Raw genomic sequence first — 21,892 nt, 5'->3', positions numbered from 1 at the left:
TGCCATTGTGAATGCACTGAACCTCAGCTAAAGTACACCAAGCAGCTACAGCAACTGACATGCTCCTTTAAATCACTGACATTTCATTTCTAGATGGAAAATAATTTAGATTCACAGGCATTTCTGAGAATATCCACCTCCATTTAGAAAAGTATGACAATTATTATTGATAATTGTCAAGACCAACACATTCACTGGGAGCTTTTCCAAATGTTTGACAGTGAACAGACTGCCACTAGTCTAATATCAGAGTGTTATTTATGAGTGTGTATGGAAAAAAAATAAATGGATTTCTCTTTGCTTGATCGGAAAAGTATACAACATAAGCCCATGGGAATGTAAAATCCAGTTAAGGGAAGCTGAGCTTCCCACGCTGAATTCAAATTCAGACATATGGGACATCTGTTTCTTTTAGTTTTTAAAACATGGCCCCAGACTTCCAAACTGGGATTAAAACAATCATTTTTACATTTCAGATAAAAATAGATTGAATATGTCAGAGAGTGTTTATTATTTTGTGGTTCCCAGCAAAAGAACAAAAATGCCTTTTTGCTTCAGCTGTGTCATGGATCTGTTTATATATAACGAGCTTCAAAAGAAACTTAATAGCGCTATTGGTGCATGCATTTTTTCAAACAAATAAATTATGAGGGTTTAATCAATGGATATTGATTAAATGTTTTTGGAATTATTTTGATTAATTTATAATTCAAGACTGACCAAGATACACTCGAGTGACTTTGTTGCTTAAATACTGAATCACCTCATTATTGAGAATGCTGATCTGGTTGGCACTCATGATGAGATGAAAACCGCAAAAGAAAAATAAAGAAAGGAAACAATGTACTCTGCCTATCAAGAGAATAACAACGTTATGCCAGTGGAATGTCGGAAATCGGAAAGTCACCTCAGATGGATTTACCAGGAATGAATCCAAGTACTCTTTAGGGATGAACCAAGGTTTTATGTAGTCCACCTGACAGATTTCAGTGAGACTTGTGCAAAGGTCCAGAACAATACGCTAATCATTGTGTACAACTGTTCCGGTCCCGGGACATCACCTGCTGTCCTTCCTGTAGGCAGGGATCCTCATGCAATAAAGATACAAACCAAAGAAAAAATATGTAAGTCAATGATGATGTTGCCAGTAAACGGCCATGTATACTACTGTAAATGGACACAATCTGACGTTTTCTAACTTATTTTCTATTATTATTGTTGTTGCTGTTCGTTTCGTGGTAATTAAACTTCATAAGTCGTATATTTTTCTCACACTTGCGATTTTGTGCTTTCCTTAACTACAGTACGAAAATACATCACTTCTTAAAATATTGAAATACCGGAGCCAGAAAAATCGCTTAAATTTTAAAGACGGCTGGGACCAGACACAGGCAATGTCAGACATTATTTATAGACAAAATACTTTATTTTAAGATGATGTCATTTTATATTTTTATGTCATTGTGTTGTTGGTTTCCTCCATAGTGAAAATATACAATAAATCGGGGGAAGAAAACACGATCAATGAAACAGAAATCCAGAACTGACAAACAACAAGATTTTATGTACAGCAGTTTACTTATGAAGGATATTACATATGTAACCCCAAGTGTTTTTTTTCTTTACATCACAGCGAAAACAAGTCTGTTGTGCAATTGATTTCTGGAGCTGAATTAAGAGACGCGTAAAAACGCACTGACGGGGTCTCCTCCATTCTGTTTCAACTCACCTCCTTATTTCTGCGTGAGGAACAGATTGCCCGACACCACAAGACATATTGTATTCAAAGGATTCCCTGACAGACCTGGTCGTTGAATACCTCTTCTGACGTCAGGAATAATAATTACTTTTTCATCCGGGTCTCCACTCTCCTCTTATGGTATTATTTACTTTATAAAGACGCGGGAGCTTGCACTGAGCTTAGTTTTATATATGTATATTATTTCGAGGGGAGGAGAGTGTTTTGGATTATATCCAGTTTAATCTGGAGTTGATCTGTTTATCTGAAGAAACGTGTAGACAGCGAGTTAGAACATAACTGCTACTACTCAATTCTCTAAAGGAGATGAATAATTAATGGATTCGGAATGGAGATAGCCTTGGTAAGTTTTGAAAACGGTGGGGCTACTACAATAGGGAGTGGAGGCAGCACAAACGCTCTCAATCTTCCCCAAGCATCATTTGTACAATCTGGGCTCAACGACGACTACAGGAAAGAGATCAACACTTTCAGCAGCTTGCAACAGGGCTCCTGGAAAATGAACGACATGAACAACACTTTCAGCAGTAGCGAAAATGCCATTGATGCGCTTTTACGGGCAGATCACAGCCCGCATCTATTCGACGAGGATGCGCTGGATATGGATTTGGACAACGAGAGCAATGAGCGAGTACTGATAAACATTGCTGGACTGAGGTTCGAAACTCAGCTGGGCACACTCAACCAGTTTCCAGACACTTTGCTGGGAGATCCAGACAAAAGGATAAAATACTTTGATCCACTCCGAAATGAGTACTTTTTCGACAGGAACCGACCTAGTTTTGACGGAATTCTTTATTTTTATCAGTCGGGCGGCAAAATTCGGAGACCAGTGAATGTCTCCATAGATGTGTTCGCCGATGAAATTCGGTTTTATGAGCTGGGAGAGGAAGCGATGGAGAGATTCCGAGAGGACGAGGGATTTATTAAAGAGGAGGAAAAGCCTCTGCCTCAGAATGATTTCCAGAAACAGGTATGGCTCATTTTTGAGTATCCGGAGAGCTCCAGCCCTGCTCGGGGAATTGCAATTGTTTCCGTTCTTGTTATCCTCATATCTATCATTACCTTTTGTTTGGAAACCTTACCGGAGTTCAGAGATGAAAGCGAACTGCCTCACTCTGCTAGAAGGAACAATGTTACTCAGGCTCCGACGTCAAACACGCTCTCCGACCCCTTCTTTATCATTGAGACTACCTGTGTGATATGGTTCACTTTTGAGCTTATTGTGCGTTTCTTTGCCTGCCCAAGCAAATCTGTGTTCTCAAAAAACATTATGAATATAATAGACATCGTGGCCATATTTCCTTACTTTATCACCCTCGGAACAGAACTAGCTGAGCAACAAGGCAATAATGGGCAACAAGCCATGTCACTGGCTATTTTAAGGGTCATTCGGTTGGTTCGGGTGTTCAGGATTTTCAAGCTTTCCAGACACTCAAAAGGGCTACAGATTCTGGGGCAGACTCTAAAGGCCAGCATGAGAGAGCTTGGTCTTTTAATCTTCTTCCTCTTTATCGGTGTCATTCTGTTTTCAAGCGCTGTTTACTTTGCAGAGGCAGATGAGCCTGAGTCTCATTTCTCCAGCATCCCTGATGCTTTCTGGTGGGCTGTGGTAACCATGACAACTGTTGGCTATGGAGACATGAGACCCATTACCGTTGGAGGGAAAATAGTCGGCTCCTTGTGTGCTATTGCTGGCGTTTTGACCATTGCCTTGCCGGTCCCCGTTATCGTGTCCAACTTCAATTACTTTTATCATAGGGAAACGGACCAAGAAGAGCAGCCAGCTCTCAGAGATGACCCAAGCAGCGGCCATGCGACCCCTTGTAATGAAATGAAGAGGAGCCGGAGCAGAACCTCTCTCAACAAGTCCTCGGGAAACCTCGATAGCAGTGATGGGATTTCTGTTGGACGGACTGTGGAAAAAGCTAATTTAAAAGCCAACAGTAACATGGACATAAAAAGATCCCTGTATGCCCTTTGTTTAGATACAGGCAGAGAAACAGACCTGTAGCTAAACGAGCCTTTTCTGTTGTAGTGACCGGCTTAGTTGGTGTTTTGCTTTTGAAAGCATTTTGTTGTCGTTTCTCTTTATGTAAAAAAATGCCCAGAGTAACTGTCAATCTATACAGTATTTGTACTAAAATATGACCAACACTTTGTTGAAAAAATAGTTTGAAGAAGTTGACTCTATTATAAAAATCAAAAATATTATTCCAGGCTGTGATTATCATGACGAAAGAGCAGTATTTCGAAGTTCTTTAAGAAACATACCTTACATAAATGTGATACTTTGTATCAAAACGAAATATGTTAGACTATGTGTAATAGAAAAAGAACATTCAAGTTTACATTTTTTTAATTTATGAAGAATTCATCGTAATATGCGGGCCTTCATCAAGAAGTATTACCGACTAAAATGTCGTTTACATAAGATAAATAGAATTTGAATGCTGAAGGCTAATACAAGCAAAGTTACCTTATTATTCTGGTTATGCCCACAGGCACTTTTTATTTCTCGGAATAAGTCAATATTTATATGTAAATGGTATATATAACATAATCTTAAATATTTAATACTTTATTTAGAAATATTATTTATTGTTTAAGCTTTGTAAGAAGAACCCTGTTAACCATAAGCATTTCAATAAGCTTTTTTTTTTTTCAAAAGATCATTTCTATTCGATGCTAGTCATTGGCCCTTTATCCGTTTTATCATTAGTTGATTTGTATTTTTTCAGTCCTGGGTGATTTTTACAAAATAAACACATAAAACAGGACAACATTGGACGGTTTTGTTGAGAAGTTCCCATCATTGCAACGCAAGAACGTTGACATATTTTACGGGACCTTGGATTACGGAGTTAAGGTCTACATGCAAGGTTCTGCCCATTTGAAATAATATACTAAGACAAAGATTCCTTGTAAAATTGTACTAAAGAGCACTTCTTATTTTCGTAAAAACTGGAATGGAAATGACTAAAAAGAACATCGGAGCAAGGGATTTGCTGGAGAAAACTCCTACACATTTATGGAAGATTCATATTTGCGAAGGAGGACAACTGAGAAAAAAAAATCAAAGAAAACGTCGTTTGAAAGCTTCCTCATTCTTATGACAAACACAAAAGGTTAGTATCATATTAAGCTCTTTAATTTTATTAGAAATGTGCTTCAAATGTTTTGTATATACTGTATGTACATGAAATGTTAAAATTATTTTTGAAGTCTCCAGTGTCTCATCGATAGCTATCTTCTGACAACATAATGGTCAGTTTTATGTACACCGCGGGTACATGTTTTGCGGGTATTATCTGGATATTTTCCGCTCTTGATACCATTAGCCATGCTGGTAGGAATTTATGTGTAAATCCTAATTTTGTGGCCATCAATTTAGGAAGAAATGCCTTAGACTTTCAAGACTTTAGAGGAGTCTGATTCAACCGCCACATGGTTTTCAATTCTCCCCATTTACCATAGCTAGAAAAATTGTCAAGGAGAGGAGAAACGTGACTTAGCGTTAGCAATTAAAGATTGAAATGGGTCCCATCACTCGGTCAGGGCCGCTTGCGCAGCGTACAGGTAAGACGCACGGAGCTGTTCTTTCAGAACCATTAACACACCCAGCTGCAGAATGAATGAGGGCGCGGAATTAGTCTTGCAGCCGCCCCTCGCAATTGTACACGCATCGAATCAGTAAAGCTGGGTTTTTCATGCACTTTTAATGCGTGTTTGTGGCTGCATTTCTCCTGCTAGGCTTTGCAGCATTTTAGACGCTAGAACTTCAGCATCTCATGTCATTGTATCGAACAACAACGAGTAAAGACATTTAAATGTACCACGTCTGTTTTTGTTTACGTGAGAATAAAGAGAAAAGAAGCGTGGCCACTTGAATTTAAAACTATGACAACCGTGGCCCTCACATGAGTCACTCATCTCTTAAAATCGCCATTCGATGCCATACAATTTACATTGCATTACCGCAATGTACTGCATGTACAGGTATGTAAAAGCAAAAGCGCGGGAACTGGGTGATTTACGATTGCTTCTAGATACAGTACTTACGATGAAGCACAGAAAGTTTTCAGCAGTATATTTATGATGTAACATGACTCCATTTGAAACGCCTCAAGACAGCGTTCGCAAAGAAAAGATCCGTCTATACTCCTTTTGAATACAGATTTTGAATATTAGGATCAAATCTCCTTTGTTCTAGATTAAAGAGATCTAGTTCCTTTTCTCCAGCTGCTCCGGCTTCCCCCTGTCTGTGGTAATTAGTGCCTCTAAATTATTCCTATGCGTGTGTGCCCTGTGATGTTGTAACAACCTACCGTACACTGTATGCTTCTGGGGTTGGCTCAGGGCTGCCTAAGCTCTCACCAGGAAAAAGCCACTTTCTGGTAGATGGTTGGGTGCATAACCTTGTGCCATACTGTATATACGCCAATCCTTATCGTAGACTTGCTTTAGGGTGTACTTTGAGATCATGCTCATCGCGAAAAAGGTACAAGGTAAAAATTAAAAGTGGTTTTCTATTGTCAACATGCTAGTCTCAGATTTTGCATACAATAAGGAGTGGTATGCTAATTGCGCTAATTGCATCACCATTGTGTACGGAAAAAGAGGATCATATTCTGACATACAACTTTTGTTTATACAGTAGTTAGTGCTTGTCTAGGTCAGGTTAAAAACATATACAGGACTCCCATCTCCTTCTGGAACTTTCCCCATGTGAGTGTAGCAAGTTCAATCGCGAACTGTATTTCAAAGTTCTCCCCGAAGCGCCTGTCTGTTGAGGAGATATGAGATGAAAGCAGCCCAACCCCCACCCCCCGCTGACATGAATGCAAAAACTTACAGAAGTCATGGAGAATTCACATTGGAGCTCAATCCATTAAGCAAAGTTAACGGCTTAGACTTTTTGCTTGTTAAATCTTTATTACAGTAGCTGGTGAAATGCACCTGCAACTTCACAGTTGTCCACAAACTACTGTATATCTCTCTCTTGTGATCGTGCTTTTAGTAGGACTAAAATATATGAATTCGGAGTATATTCAGTTTTTTTAAATGTTTTGCAGCTTATTTCTTATCACCAAGCATTTATAAACTTTAATTTTTTTTTACAAACAGAAGCTTAGTACAGTATGTTGCCCAAAGATAATTAAAATGGAATGGTTAATTTAGTCTTGAGGGAAAAGTTACATACATAGTCTAGTACAGTATGCCTGCTATTGGAAAATAAATTACAGTTACATTTCACAACATAGGATCCATATGTTTCTAAGGCTGGTGCATTATTCTCTACGGAAGCGCATTGCTGCCATCAGCAAAATAAATCACGTGAATCTCATAAATACGTGAAAATTATAACATTATTACAGCATAGTACATTATCTCATTATTACGAGATAGTACATTATCGCGTACTTTATGTGATAATCGTCATAATCACGTGATAGCACACTTGTCATACAATACATTAGTTGAATTTCAGTTTTAAGCAATGGAATCGATTACAAGGTACAGTCTTTCTTGTTTCAGGATAAGGTCTGAGTGTGGCCGTGCTTATAATCATTGTTGACATTAGCTAAAAAATATAACATTTCAATATGACTAAACCCGTCTAAAGTATGACCGTGCTGCTCGTTCCGCAGCGAAGGACATTGTCACGAACACAGTTCAAGCTGAGCTATCGGTAGCTTCTATAGGCGCTGTCATTGCATAATGTAATAGGTTTTTCATACACTCAAATGATCATTTGCATCTCGTAATTACGCAATGAAGGACTATCTTGTAAGAACAAACTAAATTTCTCATATAACGAGATACAGTACTATATTTTTTTTCCTCGATAGCAGCAATGCACATCCGTAATTCCGTAATATATAAAACATAAAGCAAAGCTTCACTCATATTGCTGAAATAATGCAATCATATAAAATTGTCACTTTTTCTGATTGTGATTAGAAACTATTTATCCTTTGCATGTTAACAGCAAAGATGTTGCTTGACATAATTGCACTAGTCTGTAAAAGTGTTTTTGGAGTTATGGAATCTTGTGTATTGGCGGATTTAATTCAGAACATCTTCTTTATTTAGAAATGTAATCTGTAATCAGCATAATTTTTCAATAGCCTTTTTCTTATCATACACTACAGCCTTCACGTTGTTAAAACGAACAGTTTTTAGCTTTAGAAATCAGTGCTTTAAGATGTCATATATTAAGTTTATTAATTGACATGTATCCAAAGTTCAGTGGTTGAGGCAGACATCTCTCTTTCTTTAGAGAGTCTCACAGTCATTTCATACGACAACAAAGCAGTACATTCAAGGCAGGCCCCAAACACAATGTGTGTTTTTGATCTTATTCCAAGTGACGTCTTGATTAAGCCTTGAAGATAAACTACAGATAAATCACTTTCACAGAAACTGTTAACACAAAACAAAGCTTAATCCTTTCCTGCTACACCATGAAATGTGGTGTGCATTCATCTATTATTACCACATAATTTCACTCAATATTAATGTAATTTTTTAGCATAGTTGTTTTTAAATATGCAGTGTTACAGTATATTTACATTTAAGACTTCTTTCCACTCCACGCATCAAAATAAACAGTAGATGTTGCCAAGGATAATTTTTTTGGATGAATTGTAGGACAACAGAAGACTACTGACACTTTTGTGTTTCATAACAATTTTTAGTGAACAAGGTACTGTATTTAACAGGAAGTTTGTTCAATTCCAGCACATGCTTTGAAATTCTGTTACAGTATAAAAATCACAGAATAAACTTACACAGTTGTAGACAAAACTAAAAGGAGACAGAAGCTGCCAGAGAACTGAGCAGTGAAAAGCAGGGGCATGTACTGCAGCCCTTTAAGGTGTTTTGTCAAGAAAGTTGGGAATGGTGAAACAAAAATGTTTTTAAGCTTAGTTTCTGGAGAGGGTTTGGTGTGCAAGAGGTAACAATAGCAATACATGAATAACACGGCAAATACCGTAGATACAAACATTGTTTTTGCAATTTTTTATTTTTGCTCCTTTTCATTTTAAAAGTACTCAGCATTGATTTATACAATCTTGTGGTCTAGTAGTTTTAGGCGGTGTTAAAATGTCTAGTGACCATCCTCTTTTTGGGATGTATTTTACAACTGATGAATAATTGCCCTCTCAAAGTTTTTATATAACATCGATGTTGTTACTCTCCTTTAATGGTGTTTATACTTATGCTTCATGTATATAATTATTGAACTAATAAATCCCTGTCATTCTGAACTGTAAGAATCGAGGAGACTGCTTGCAATAAAACTTTACAGTGCCTTGCTAAAGTATTAATTTTCCGCATTCTATGGCTTTAAGGTTTGCACTCATGACACTGTGATGTACAGTATTCATTACTTTTTGTGTATTCATATACACAGCCCACTCCACATATTCAAAGCAAAAAAAACAAAATGAAAGAATCATGCAGATAATTAATCTGAAAGCAAAATGGAATCAATCAAATGGTGCAGACAATTGTCTTGACAGCCACATGCTCAGTTCGTTGAGTGACCTTGTCTGTGTGCAGTAATAGAGGTTCACATGATGTCAGAATAAATATGCATCTCTGTAAAGTAATGTAGTCAGGTAGATTCAACCCTTATGACCAAGGAGGTTTCATAACAACTTAGGGAAAAAGCTGTGTTAAAGTTTAGATCGGGAGAAAGTATGCCAAGAAACATTTCAAAGACTCTGAATATGTCTGGGAGCGTGGTGAAATGAGTCATTGATACTGTGCATGGAGGCACACACTATATCAGCCAGGTCCAAACTGAGCAGCCGGGTAAGGAGGAAACTGGTTAGGGATGAACACTGTGAGACCAAGGGTGACTTTGAAAGAGTTACAGAGCTCTGCTGCTGAGAAAGCAACGTGGCAGAGATTGAGCAAATCTGGCAAGACGAACGAGCAGAATAGCAGAATAGCACCAAGCAGGTGTGCAATGTTAGTACAGACTTCAGCAGAAATATTTGCAGTTGTATTTGCCACCCAAGGTGCTTCTGCCAAATACTGTCATCACGAGTCTGAATACTTACATTATTAATATACTGTATTTCCATGTTTTCTTCTTTGATTCTTCAGAAATGTACTATTTTTCTTTGATTAAGCTACTATATAACCTTTATTTAGTATTCTTTAGTTTGGGCATTTATTTAAATTAAATATGGGGTTTAAAAAACGTGTAAGCATCATTATGTAATTTCATAAAATGGCACACTTCAGGAAGGGTCTGAATACTTTTGCAGGACTGTAAATCACACAGCACTGCATGCATTGTCAAATTATAATGTGTAGTTGATCTTTGAACTATTTTGCTTTCATTAAACATTCCAGCATATTATATGCCCCATTTTCTATGCAAATCTTTCTATTTTTTTTCTCATTGTCTTTTGTGGCTTCTATTTTTTGATAAACTACAGTATCTGTTGATTCATGATTTTCCGTCTAATGTTTAAGCACTCTTTGGTTTGGCTACTGTACCTATTTGTATATCTCATGCAAAACACTATTGCATCCGGTGTTAAATTAGGCACTGCACTTCACAATATAGATCTTTCAGTTTTTGAAGTGACTTTATCGAGTAAATAAACACGAGAACAAAATGTTTGTTTTCAAAAATGTAATATAAAGTCTAGCTTATCAGTGGTCTAATGACAAGTAATACGTATTGTACAGCTCCTTGTCTTCTGCTGTGTTTCACCTGAAAAAAAAAAAGAAATAGATTGTGTGTACTTAAAAAGAACCATTGACAATTAATATTTCCTCAAAACAAGCAAAACTCTCAGATTCTTAGATCTCCGACAAGGCAAGGAGTTTGGAGTTGCTTTTGTGGACAGGAAGAAGCTCGCTCCTGTGGATTTTCACAAAATGCTTCCACAACTGTGCCCTTGTCCTCCTGTACTGAATTAACTTTAAAGCAACCCTTCACCAAGCATCCCTCTGCAGCATGGGAGAATAGATTTCTCTGGCAAGGTGGTGCAACAAAGGGCAGCTTAGAGCCATTTTGCCTCCACTGTGCCCTGGCAATGTGTCACTTGCATTACATCATGCATGTCTCACTTCTGAGTCATCCTTTGCTATAGCTCATGGTTCTCTGCATGTTATCCTTAACAAGATCAATTAGGCAGCTAAAATGGGGTTTCCATTTGCACTGGGACAGGATCCAGCACCTACTAATTCCTCCTCGGATACACTTGGACCTGGTTCATGATTGCGTTAAGTGTTTCAATAGAAATTCAGATTTAGCTTTTTAATCAGGTGTCTCACTTTGAAAGTCACTGTTGCCCATACTGTACATACTGTATATCAAGACAATGACAATCTTTGATTAGCACGAGTATGACTCTAGTAATGACTATTACCTAGACTTTTTCTTGCAGGCTGTGGATTTCTTTTCATGAAATGTGTTTTCTGGCAATAAAAGGAAGCTGCAGGGTAAATTGTATTAATCCCAAGACAAATGCTAGGAAAGACTGGATATTGGATTAGTTCAAGTAGGGAGCTGCGTCAGCATGCGTAGGCTGCAAAGGAACAAGTTAAAGGTTTATTCCTTGCTGAAAAGAGAAGAAAGGAAACACAATGTTTCAGCTGTGGAGCCTTCTTCTTCAACCTTCTTCACACCCAAAGAAGGCTCCACAGCTAGAATGTTGTGTTTCCTTTCTTCTCTTTTCAGCATGGAATAAACCTTTACTTGTTCCTTTGCTGGATATTGGATGTGTCTATTGGACATACTAATTGAGATGAATCAGTTAGTCCTTTCTTCATTCTGGAAATACAATAGATGGACCAGATCAAGTCAAACCAGGCCAGTTAATTACAGAACCAAGCACCTACATGAACTCAACTGAGCAGTTTGAAAAATATCTTTCAGTGAAGCAATAGTATTTTGTCATTTTTCAGAAATGGCCTTAGTTATAATATGCTGTTTGTTGTATCTGTGCTGTGTAAACTGCCTTATTATCCATCTAATATGTAATGTTTCAACACCTGAACTTATAGTAAGTATAACTGATTCTGTGAGTATGATAATGCTTAAGTATTACCAACTGACTCACCTACACAAGAAACAGATTAGAATTTGCTTTATAGCATTGTACAAGGGTCAAAGGAAATTAATATTCATTATTTATACAACCAATATGTATAATACATAATACATAGTGTTTTGTGATGTTGAATGTTGATCTGAAAACACTTTAGATTTATTCATATGCACAATACTAAGTAGGCAGTAATGACGTTTTCATTTAAAAAGCAAGTCCTGAGTTATCTTTGCAAGCATCCATTTTAGAATGACTATTGTTATCTTTCATTTTAGATGGTATTGTGTAATTATCATTACTGCACTCTAAATTTTCTGTTTTATTTGGGAGGCTGGGTACAAATCTTCACGCATTGATTGCCTGTGCTTCGTGGTTGAGGAGGATTGTTTCCCATGGACCTGACGGTGACTGATAGATCGAGAGCTGTACACTCTCTGGCAGGCTGAGTTGGTGTTGTCCCTGGAGATATCATGTCATGTTCAATGTAATCCGGTCAGGGAGAGCTCTTGTCACTGCTCACACTTTGCTTCCTTGTTCTGACATCTTTGAGTCTTACAGTACCAGGCCCCTTTCAAATTGTTCTTCCTCCATCTGGTTCAATTGAGGACCAGAAACGCCCTGAAGTTCTTTGTGTTTGCTTCCTGCGTTGTGATTGCTTTGGCTAAAATGGAAGAACAGCACTGTTATGGAGTGCCTGGACTCTGACATGCTGACAACATGACCAACCAAACAGAGCTGATGGCAAATGATCATTGTTTCAGTGCCTGTGGTGATTCTCAGAGAGAAAGGTGTTTCCTCAAACACTCACTTCTGCAGGTGGAAAATATCTGCACTCGGAGACTTCATTTGCATTAGTGAAATCAGACTTGAGGTCTTCTCAAGTAATGTAAGCACGTTTCTTCTGTTCTCGGTTGAGATGGTGAGCTTTTCTCTGATGCATTCTGAAGAACCTTCTCAAATGGGAGGATCCTTCAATGCCTGGGTGTTGATTTTCTGTGGACATGGCTTCTTCTGCAAACAATGATTGAGAGCAAGTTTGATTAACATAACAGATTACTGTGAAATAATTTAGCATTATTCTAGGTAGTACGTCTTCTACCAACTATTCTAGAGCACTGCTGGCTAAGTATGGAGGAAGCTGTAATTCTAAGAGGCCATCACAATAACCAAAGTTATTGTGCAGGACTGAAGGAGTCCTTCCAAACTTCTGCCTGTCAGTTCTGACTCTATATCACTCATTGTCCAGGTTCACAATAAGCTGATGAACTGTGTTTTTTATCCTCTTACAAATTCAATGTTTTTAAGAAGCAGCATTTTCTGAACACTAAATAAACATCTAAGAATTCCCTAGAGTTCCTGAAGCTTCCTCCTGGAGATGATAGTTCTGTTTTCTATGAAAAGATTTATAAATTGGTAGCATGAGGTTCTGGGGAGAGTTCCAGTGGCTGGCAGAGTGGACACAAAGAGCTGTACTGTACTTACGGTTGTGAGTGTTACTGATGCTGTCATGCACTCAAGTGGATGACAGAAACAGTCCTCCTTTTATCTTAAGCAGGATACCATTTGTAACGCAGTGTCATCTGGCGTCTCTTACTCTGTGGATCATTTTGGAAAGTAAAACCAATTTCTGAAATTGAAGCAGAACTCATAGTAGGTACAGTATGTGCACTCATACCAGTCAAATTTATGGAGTAATACTTTGCGAAAATTGCAGCCACCAAACTTTTGTTTTCCTAGAGCACAACTAAAAAAACGCTTTATGTGAATTCAGCTGGTACTACAGTGAACACTAGAAACTGGTACCGAAGTTAACACTAGATTAAATATAGATCATTTCTATATTGTCTATACTGTCTAATACTACCTGCGACTACAGAAGCACTAACAGCAGCGATATTGGCTAAAAGACAGAACAGCTAAAGACAGACAGAAAGGCATAAAATGATTATTATCAGATGATTATTATCAGATATTCTGCAAGTGTGACTGATAAATGAATTTACTATGTATTAGCTGTTTGAAAATGATCCCCATTAATTTAATTACAATACTTCACATCACAGTTTATGTAAATTGCAGTAGCTGCAGCTGCTGTAAAATACTTTGTCTTCCATTTAAGACATTCTGCTTTGAAAAGAACTGGGATGCTTTTACTGATTTTATTTTTTATAGGTCCTTTTTTTCATTATAAGCCATAAATGCATACGAAACCTTCTGCTTGGCAGATGGAAATCAATTCAAAACATACTGTATATCATTCATAATTATTCTCTGTTAACTGAAGCCTTTTTTATTTTAATATTTTTTGTCATTCTTCAATGCTGTCTTCATTTTGATGGGCTGTCTCACTTAAATGTCACATTTCAGCTTGAATTAGAAATTCCACAATGTAGACTTTAGAATTTAACATAACTAAAAGGAATATCAATAAAAAACATTCATTATTTTTCTATATTCCTGTCTCTATAGCTTTGATTTTTCTTCATTTTCTACAGTCAATAATAATGGGAAATGAACTCAATCGGTTCTTCCCAATCTGGAGCAAAATAGTATGCGCAAAATCACATACTAAGGAAATGCTGGAAGTTTATTACTGTCTCTACATTACTTATATAACTAAAAAGGTGAAGATGTCAACACAGAAAAACATTAGAATGGTGATTCAGAAATATTCTTCCCCCATCGCTTGTATAGGCAGTGATTCATTTCAATACTGTAGCACAGCTCTGCTGGAAACTGTCTGCTCTGGTCAGGCTCATGAATGTTCAGAAAAGTCTTCCTTAGCAACCTCTTCCTAATAAAGAAACACCCATGGGATATAACGGGATTTTTTACACCCAAACTGATTTGATTTTGTTGCTATTGCTCCTCTGAATTTTTCAAAGGCCTATTGTTTTATGATAGAATATATTTTTCCAGCACCATTTAAAGTGAGAAAGATTTGTATTGGCGTTGGAGCTGGGTAGTTTTCCCTCATTAACCCTAGAATGCTGTGCAGAAAGTCAAGCTTTTCCCCTTGGTCTAAATGACAAAATAAAGAATAGACCCAGTATTCAAAACCCAGTCATTATTGTGGATATACAACTCCTATAATGCAACGATTTTAAATGGCTTTATCCAATACAGGATCATGGGGGAGCAGGAGCCTACACTAGCAAGCAACAGGCTCAAGCAAGGACATATGCTGTCCATTGCAGGGCACACATAGACCCACACATAAACCTGCACACACTCACACCAGGGCCAATTTTTCTTAGAAACCAATTAACCTACCAGTATGTCCTTGGACTGGTGGAGGTAACCAAAGAGCTCGCCAAAACCCATGCAAACATGGAGACAGTGTACTGTACAAAGCCCACACAGATAGCACCCCAGACTCAGACCTGAGCCCAGGCCCACAGCACTGCAAGGCAGCAATGCTGATGACTGTATCACCATGCCAGGCAACTCCGATAATGATCCTTTAAACTGGATCTGACTGCCGGCAGGTTTTGAATCTTGTGACCAGACAAGACTGTCCAACAGAAGTCATGGACTGTCTGCATCAACTTTAACACTTTACATTTGAGGTTGCAAATGCTTGTTCTAAAATGGATTTGAATAAATCAATGCAGTGTTAGTCAAGTGATTAAATGTGAAAGCCAACCTGTTCTATAGATTAATTGTATACTAGCTCCAGAACTTCAACCCTACACCTGTTTAAATCATACCCCAAACTTAAAACATAGTGGTCTGACTACCAATTTACAGAGGAGTTCTAGAACATCTAAACTAAGGTGTGACCTAAATATTTTAAACAAGATGTCATCCTTACTTTTCTTTTTTATTTTAACTAAATTAAACAATAGTCAGAGCCTGACTTGTCCCAATGTATTGTGTTATTCCAATTTTAGGCGCCATGTGCTGAGGACTCTGGGTGCAAACTGTATATTTAAGGATGGAAGACCAGACAGAGGAGTTGCAGCTAAATTTAATCATCCAGAAGTAACCTTGAAATTTACATGCACAGTTGCCAAAAGTGAAAGAATGTTTATAGCATTATAGATCTAGAGATACATTATAGTACACTTGAATACAACAAGAATATTACAGTAAGTCACAAATGCATCAGAATTCCATATTTCTTTTGATGTCACACCTTTAAATATAAATAAAAATACATGCCAAATGTCATCTGAAACAGCTAAGCCACTGATGCTGTTTTCATTGAACTGCATTTTGTTATTTATCAGGTAAGCGTTTTAAAAGGATTGACATGTAAATGTTGGAGATTTTTTAGCAAATAAATCTACATAAATATGTTCTGTTTTACCAAAGCACTACTGGTCTGTGTTTATTCAAGTATGCAATTCAAAACTAACCTGCAGCAACCTCTGCCATTACAGAGAGAGCAGTAAAAAAAATATCTGTACAACAACAGAACATAGAACATGCCAGAAGACATTTCTTATGGTAATTAAAAAAAACACATACAGCTTTAAATCTAGCCTGAGTGGTCCCTTAGATGTTTAATATTTGAACAAACTGTATCTGCTCTCTTTATTTTTGCATAGTAGCTTTAAGGTATTTTTGATGTAGAGCCTTAAGTAAAGTTTGTGTACCAGATCTCCTAGATTTGAATCAAATGCAAGGAAATGTTTTTGTGAACAGTTAGATTTGTTCCAAGGGGAGTATTGTATGTTTCATATGAATAAGTATGCTTATTGAGCAACCAGGGAATATATACTGCAGAGTGGTAGAATAATAGAACACTAGAAAAATAACACAGACCGCAGGATGAGTGTCCCCCACTGGTACCACTAACACCTCTTCCAGCAGCAACCTTAGTTTTTCCCAGGAGGTCTCCCATCCAGGTACTGACCAGGCTGACACCTGCTGAGCTTCAGTGGGTTGCCATTTGTGATTTGCCTGATATGACTGCTGGTGTATCAATGAGATCAAAGTGATGTGAAATAATATTGCTGTAAAAGCCTTAGTCCCTCCCCCAGTGACTCTCAACCACTCAGCCACACACAGGTAGAGTGACCTGGGCTCTCTGCTTTGCTGTCAATCTGGAGTATAAAACCGTTTTTGTTTCAGAATATATAGTGGCACCATCTATCCATGTTCTAACAGTTTTTTCCAATTAAGGGCCACAGCAGAGCCTATTTCAGCAAGTAACAGGTGCAGGGCAGGGTGCACCCTGGACAGGACACCAACCAATCACAGCTCACTCACAAACACACACACTCGCACCAGGCCAATTTTCAAAGAAGCCAATTAACCTGCTAGTATATATATGCTGATGGAAAAAAGAAATGCAACATCCCCTCCTCCACAGTCTGGCTGTCCCATTTGCATGGAACAGGCTGAAGAGTGACTCATCCATGAAGAGGACCTGATGCCACTGCTGACGAGTCCAATCACAGCCTCTGTCTGGCCCAAGCCAGTTGGGTGTGATGTCTAGTGTTAGCAGAGGGCCTCTGACAGGTCGCCTTGCTCTAAGGCCAGCAGCATGGAGCCTCACTGTCCTGTCACTGATGCGGGCCTTGTGTCTGCTGGCAGTTTCAGCAGCAGTATGGGTGGCAGATCTGAAACGATCTCTCAGATGGACCAGTCTGATGTGTCGGTCCTGCTCTGGTGTGGTCTCTCGAGGGCGACCAGATCGTGGACAGTCATCTGTCCTGCCGGTCTGCTGAAACCTTCTCTGCAGTTGGGACACAGTGGAGCGCCTTATTCCATAGTGTCTGGCAATGCTGGCACATGACATGCCTGCCATCAGCATGCCAATGGCCCTCTGCCTTGCTTCTGGTGACACTGGACACATTATGGAATGCACAAAAAACTGACTAAGTGTGGCCTTTTCCTTGCAGTGACCTAAGCTTTGAATTAAGGCCTTTTTAAAGGCATTGTTCCACCCAGACCTTGTTGGGTAAAAGTGCACCTAACAAGCTTTCGTGTGATTGGCAAGTTGCAATGCCTCTCTGCACAAGCTGTATTGCTGGTCTGAGGGCTTAAAACAAATTGACAACTTTTTGTGAAAGTACATAAGCTATAACTATAGTATTCTCATTCCAGAAAATGCTGCATTTCTTTTTTCCAACTTTATATTTGGATTGTGAGAGTAAGCCCACACAAACATAGGGAGAAGATACAAACTGCACACAGATGCACCCCAGGAATCGAACCCTGGGACGCAGTGCTGCAAAACTGCAATGCTAAACATGGAACCACCATGCTGCCCCATTACTCCACCATAATGGTACCTTTTTAGTCAATTAAATGCTGCCCCATTACTCCACCATAATTTAGTCCACCAGAAATTCAGCCTGCTGCCATCTTTTTAAAAGAAAAAAATAGATCTTTAAATGGTTAAATGTCAAGGCATTCAATTTTGTAACGAGATACAAATTAGATACAGCTACAGTATGGTCAGCCTATTGATATATCTTGTTTTTGTTTTTAGGCTATTCTTTTGGACTATAGTGTTGATGATATACTTAGAATTATAATCTAATTCAATCTAAATTTCAATCTAAATTTAAGCCCTAATGCAGCAGGCCTGTACTACTTTTTAAATGTGTCACAGGATATTGTTTATTGGATAAGTGAAATATTCTGGGGGCATTTTTGTAAATAGTTGGTAGATGAGGGATGACCTACTACTGTATAATCTGCAATTTTTGACTAAAAAAATATGGTTAACTAAGAAAGTCATACACTGGAAACTGCATTTTGCCTTTTACTATGAAGATTTAAAGTGATTAAAAATAGAAAGGATGGTTATGCAAGCTGTGTATCTACAGCAGTTTGACTGTTGTTTTGCCCTGAAAGACTGGACCCACGTGTTAGCAGACCAGAGGCATGATGGTATTTGTTCGTATGGGAGTTATACACAGCATTTTGGGGTTTGTATTGTGCTGAATAAAAGATTCATTTGTGATTTGGACATTTTGGAAACACATCGGCTCCTTGACTAGGCTCTTACAGTATCTTAATCATTAAAGGGCTTGTGCCACACTGCAGGCAGGCAACATACATTACTGAGCATTGCTTCCATAAACAGCTGTGCCAGGAAGCAGTAGCCCTCTGATGTCTGGAGGAGGTCATTATTTATGCATGCTTTTCTGCTGGCTCGCTCTCTTTTTATATTAATGGGACCTGTTTCATGATGATAAAGATTATTAGTAATAATAATGAGACTGATAGTACTACTACTAATGATATTGCATCCAAAGTAATATTAATTGGATCAAAATACAAATTCAGTGAAGAGAGAGACAATGTTGAGCCATGCTCTTTACATTTTTGGAGGTTTTGGAAGGGGGAAAGTCAGTCTGTTATTCATTCCTTTTCTGAACATATTCCAGCCATATTTCTGTCTGTTATATAAAGCATTAGGGCATTTTAAGATTGCATAACACCTGAAATTGTGAAATAAGGAAAACAGAAAAATGGTCAGGTTTGTCAAAGATGAAGGTTTTCGTCATATCATTCTGCTCACAACGCCTAAGACTGTTTGCTCATTTTTATTTATCTGCTCTAAATACAATAAAATATCTATTCTACGTCAATTTCACCTAAACCTCAGCATCTGTATTAACTTCATTAACTTTCACTGCTAAAGCTGATCAGAGAGAATTGCCTAACATAAAGGAATAAAGTACTGTATTTTACAATGCATAATAATTTGTGCATGAATGAAGACTTAATTCATATTTGATTAAGCATGATGTGAGGTGGCTTGGTGGGTCAAACAGTTGCTTCACAGCTCTTGGGTTAGCTGTCTGTCCTCCGGTTTCCTTCTGTCAGGTCAAAGACCTGCTGACCACCTTAATTGGCTTCTCTAAAGCGTCCTTCAAGAGTGTCCAGCCCTCTCAGGGTGTAATCCCACCCTGCACCCTGTCCCTGCAGAGTTAGGCTCCTCTAAGTATGAATTGAATATGGGTGGATAAGCATAAACGTAAAGTGCAAGTTGGTCATACAGTAGCTACATCTCCAATAGTTTTCCTTGGCACAGACATGGTTTAGTCTTAAATATTGTTCAAGAACCAGTGATTTGGTCAAAAGCCTTTTGTTTGTCACAAACATACAGCTGGTTTTCCTTCTTCCTTTCCAATGAAAGTGCGAGCATTGTGGCTGTAACAATATACAGTATACACTCCAAGTTGCATCCAACGAATGAACTGGGACCAAAGAATTTTAGAGGAATACAAAACTTTTAAATTAATTAAATAACCAAATGCACTACTGAGACAACGCATCCTCAGATCATACTCAGAGCACACAGATTCTTCATATCAGAGTATACCAACTAAACACAGCAAACCACAGGACAGGATTCATCTTCCAGGTTTATATTACTATCTGGTTTGCTTGGAGAGCATATAAAATAAAACGTGAGCTTTGAACAATTAAAAATGAGGTATGGAAGCTGGTTCCATGTACAAGAAACAAAAAATAAATAAAACATAAAATACAATTTACCATCTTGCTATTTAATTAGCTATAAATAGAGTACATACTGTAAGGGAAAACTGTAAATGAAAGGAATGATACAAGCAAGCAAAATAAGATATTCATGTTATCCTGTAATGCGTGGATGTTAAAACTAATTTAAGACTAATTACTAGAGTTATGCATTATAGCTATGACTTATATTTTTAAAAAAAGGCTCAGTTCATTACAACATATCCATAATTATATCCATAATTATAGTTAATGTCTGAAGAAAGTGGCTATATATAAAGATATGCATAATCTCAGGATTTGCACTGTGCACAGAATAATTGGAAGGATTTCCCTAAGACTCCATTAAAGTCTTTGCCATTGTGTAGGATACACTTTCCTTTCCCAAATTCAATCTGGATACGTAACATGGCATGAGAATGTAAGAAAAGATGCCGATGAGAGGAAGCTATTCAGCCTAACCTTTGCAGTGCTTCGCTGTGTTACATTTATAATATCCTTTCACGAGAACACAAACCTTCCCATGCAAAACCATACACACCCTGAGACACAAACAACCCACACTATGTTTTCTCTCATGGTGTCATGCTATTTAGAAAAACTAGGGGATATCACATTTCAAGGCAAAATTAAGAATATTTTAGAGATGGGGGGGGGGTTATTCTAATTATTGTGTTTGCCTTAGACGTTCTGTGGCAAAGATTACAGGAAAAATAAAACATAAGTCAGAGCTGCACTTGCCTTTTCTCATTGTGTTTTTTTTGCAGTGATAAGTTATACAGAAGTGCAAGAACAGATACAGTATAAAAGCACATTTACTTCTGACAACGCAAACCTTTGGCTGCTAATAGAATTGCAGAATAATACTTTTACATTATGGCTCTGTCTTATTCTCGCGCTAGAGTGGTATGAGAATAAGACAGAGTTACATAACTGAGTTACTGTAGCTCAGTGTTGGTTAGCTGCTGTTCAGAGTCACTTTTGTCACTGACTTACCCTGTTAAGATACAAACCAGCAAAATGGTGGACTCGTGTCTAAAATGATACATCATTTTCTGTGGAAAATCCATATTTCACAGTTTCAAGAGGAATTGACTCATGACCCAGGATGGCTCTTAACTCCTCAGGGACAAGAGATGAAGCTCATTACATGGGTCATAATAATGACTTGTTGCCCCAACATATTGAAAGTACAGTACTGCCACTAACTTCATTAAAGGACGTTTCAAACTGATACTTACAATGTGCATTCTAAATGAAACATTGGCCTACTTTTCTGCTGTCTGGAAATTACCTGAACTGACCCTTGTTTTTTGTAAAGGGAATTAAATCCCTCCAAAATAAAAACAGGACACAAAGGTACATGAAAGGTACAGACAGAAACACAGGAAATTCCAAAGAAGTTGCCATTATTGTAGGTGGGGATGTAAGGAATTGTTTTTTTTATTTCTTAACCAAAAAATGGAGTACAAAAAAGAAATGATACATTTTAAATCATCATCACCCAGGATAATGTGTAGAATTTCAATTTTTTTTTCAGAGGACTGAGCTAAAACTCAAACGATTTGTTATCGTGCATTTCCACTCCACCTCTGCAGTTCTC

The 21,892-nt window shown here is 37.9% G+C and overlaps 1 protein-coding gene across 3 annotated transcripts in view; it reads left to right on the top strand.

Moving 5' to 3' along the window:
* Positions 1–1,755: 1,755 nt before the first annotated feature.
* The window catches only part of LOC107078052 (potassium voltage-gated channel subfamily A member 5), a 40,638-nt gene continuing 20,501 nt past the window's right edge, over positions 1,756–21,892 (top strand). For all 3 annotated transcript variants that reach the window (XM_069192339.1, XM_069192340.1, XM_069192338.1), the window contains exon 1: positions 1,756–4,887. In XM_069192339.1, the coding sequence (XP_069048440.1) occupies positions 2,088–3,773 (1,686 nt within the window). In that variant the 5' untranslated portion in view covers positions 1,756–2,087 and the 3' untranslated portion in view covers positions 3,774–4,887. The remainder of the gene's footprint in view (positions 4,888–21,892) is intronic.

Source organism: Lepisosteus oculatus, chromosome 7, assembly GCF_040954835.1.
Source record: "Lepisosteus oculatus isolate fLepOcu1 chromosome 7, fLepOcu1.hap2, whole genome shotgun sequence".
NCBI classification, from domain to species: domain Eukaryota; kingdom Metazoa; phylum Chordata; class Actinopteri; order Semionotiformes; family Lepisosteidae; genus Lepisosteus; species Lepisosteus oculatus.
This window is presented reverse-complemented; position numbering and strand designations above follow the sequence as displayed.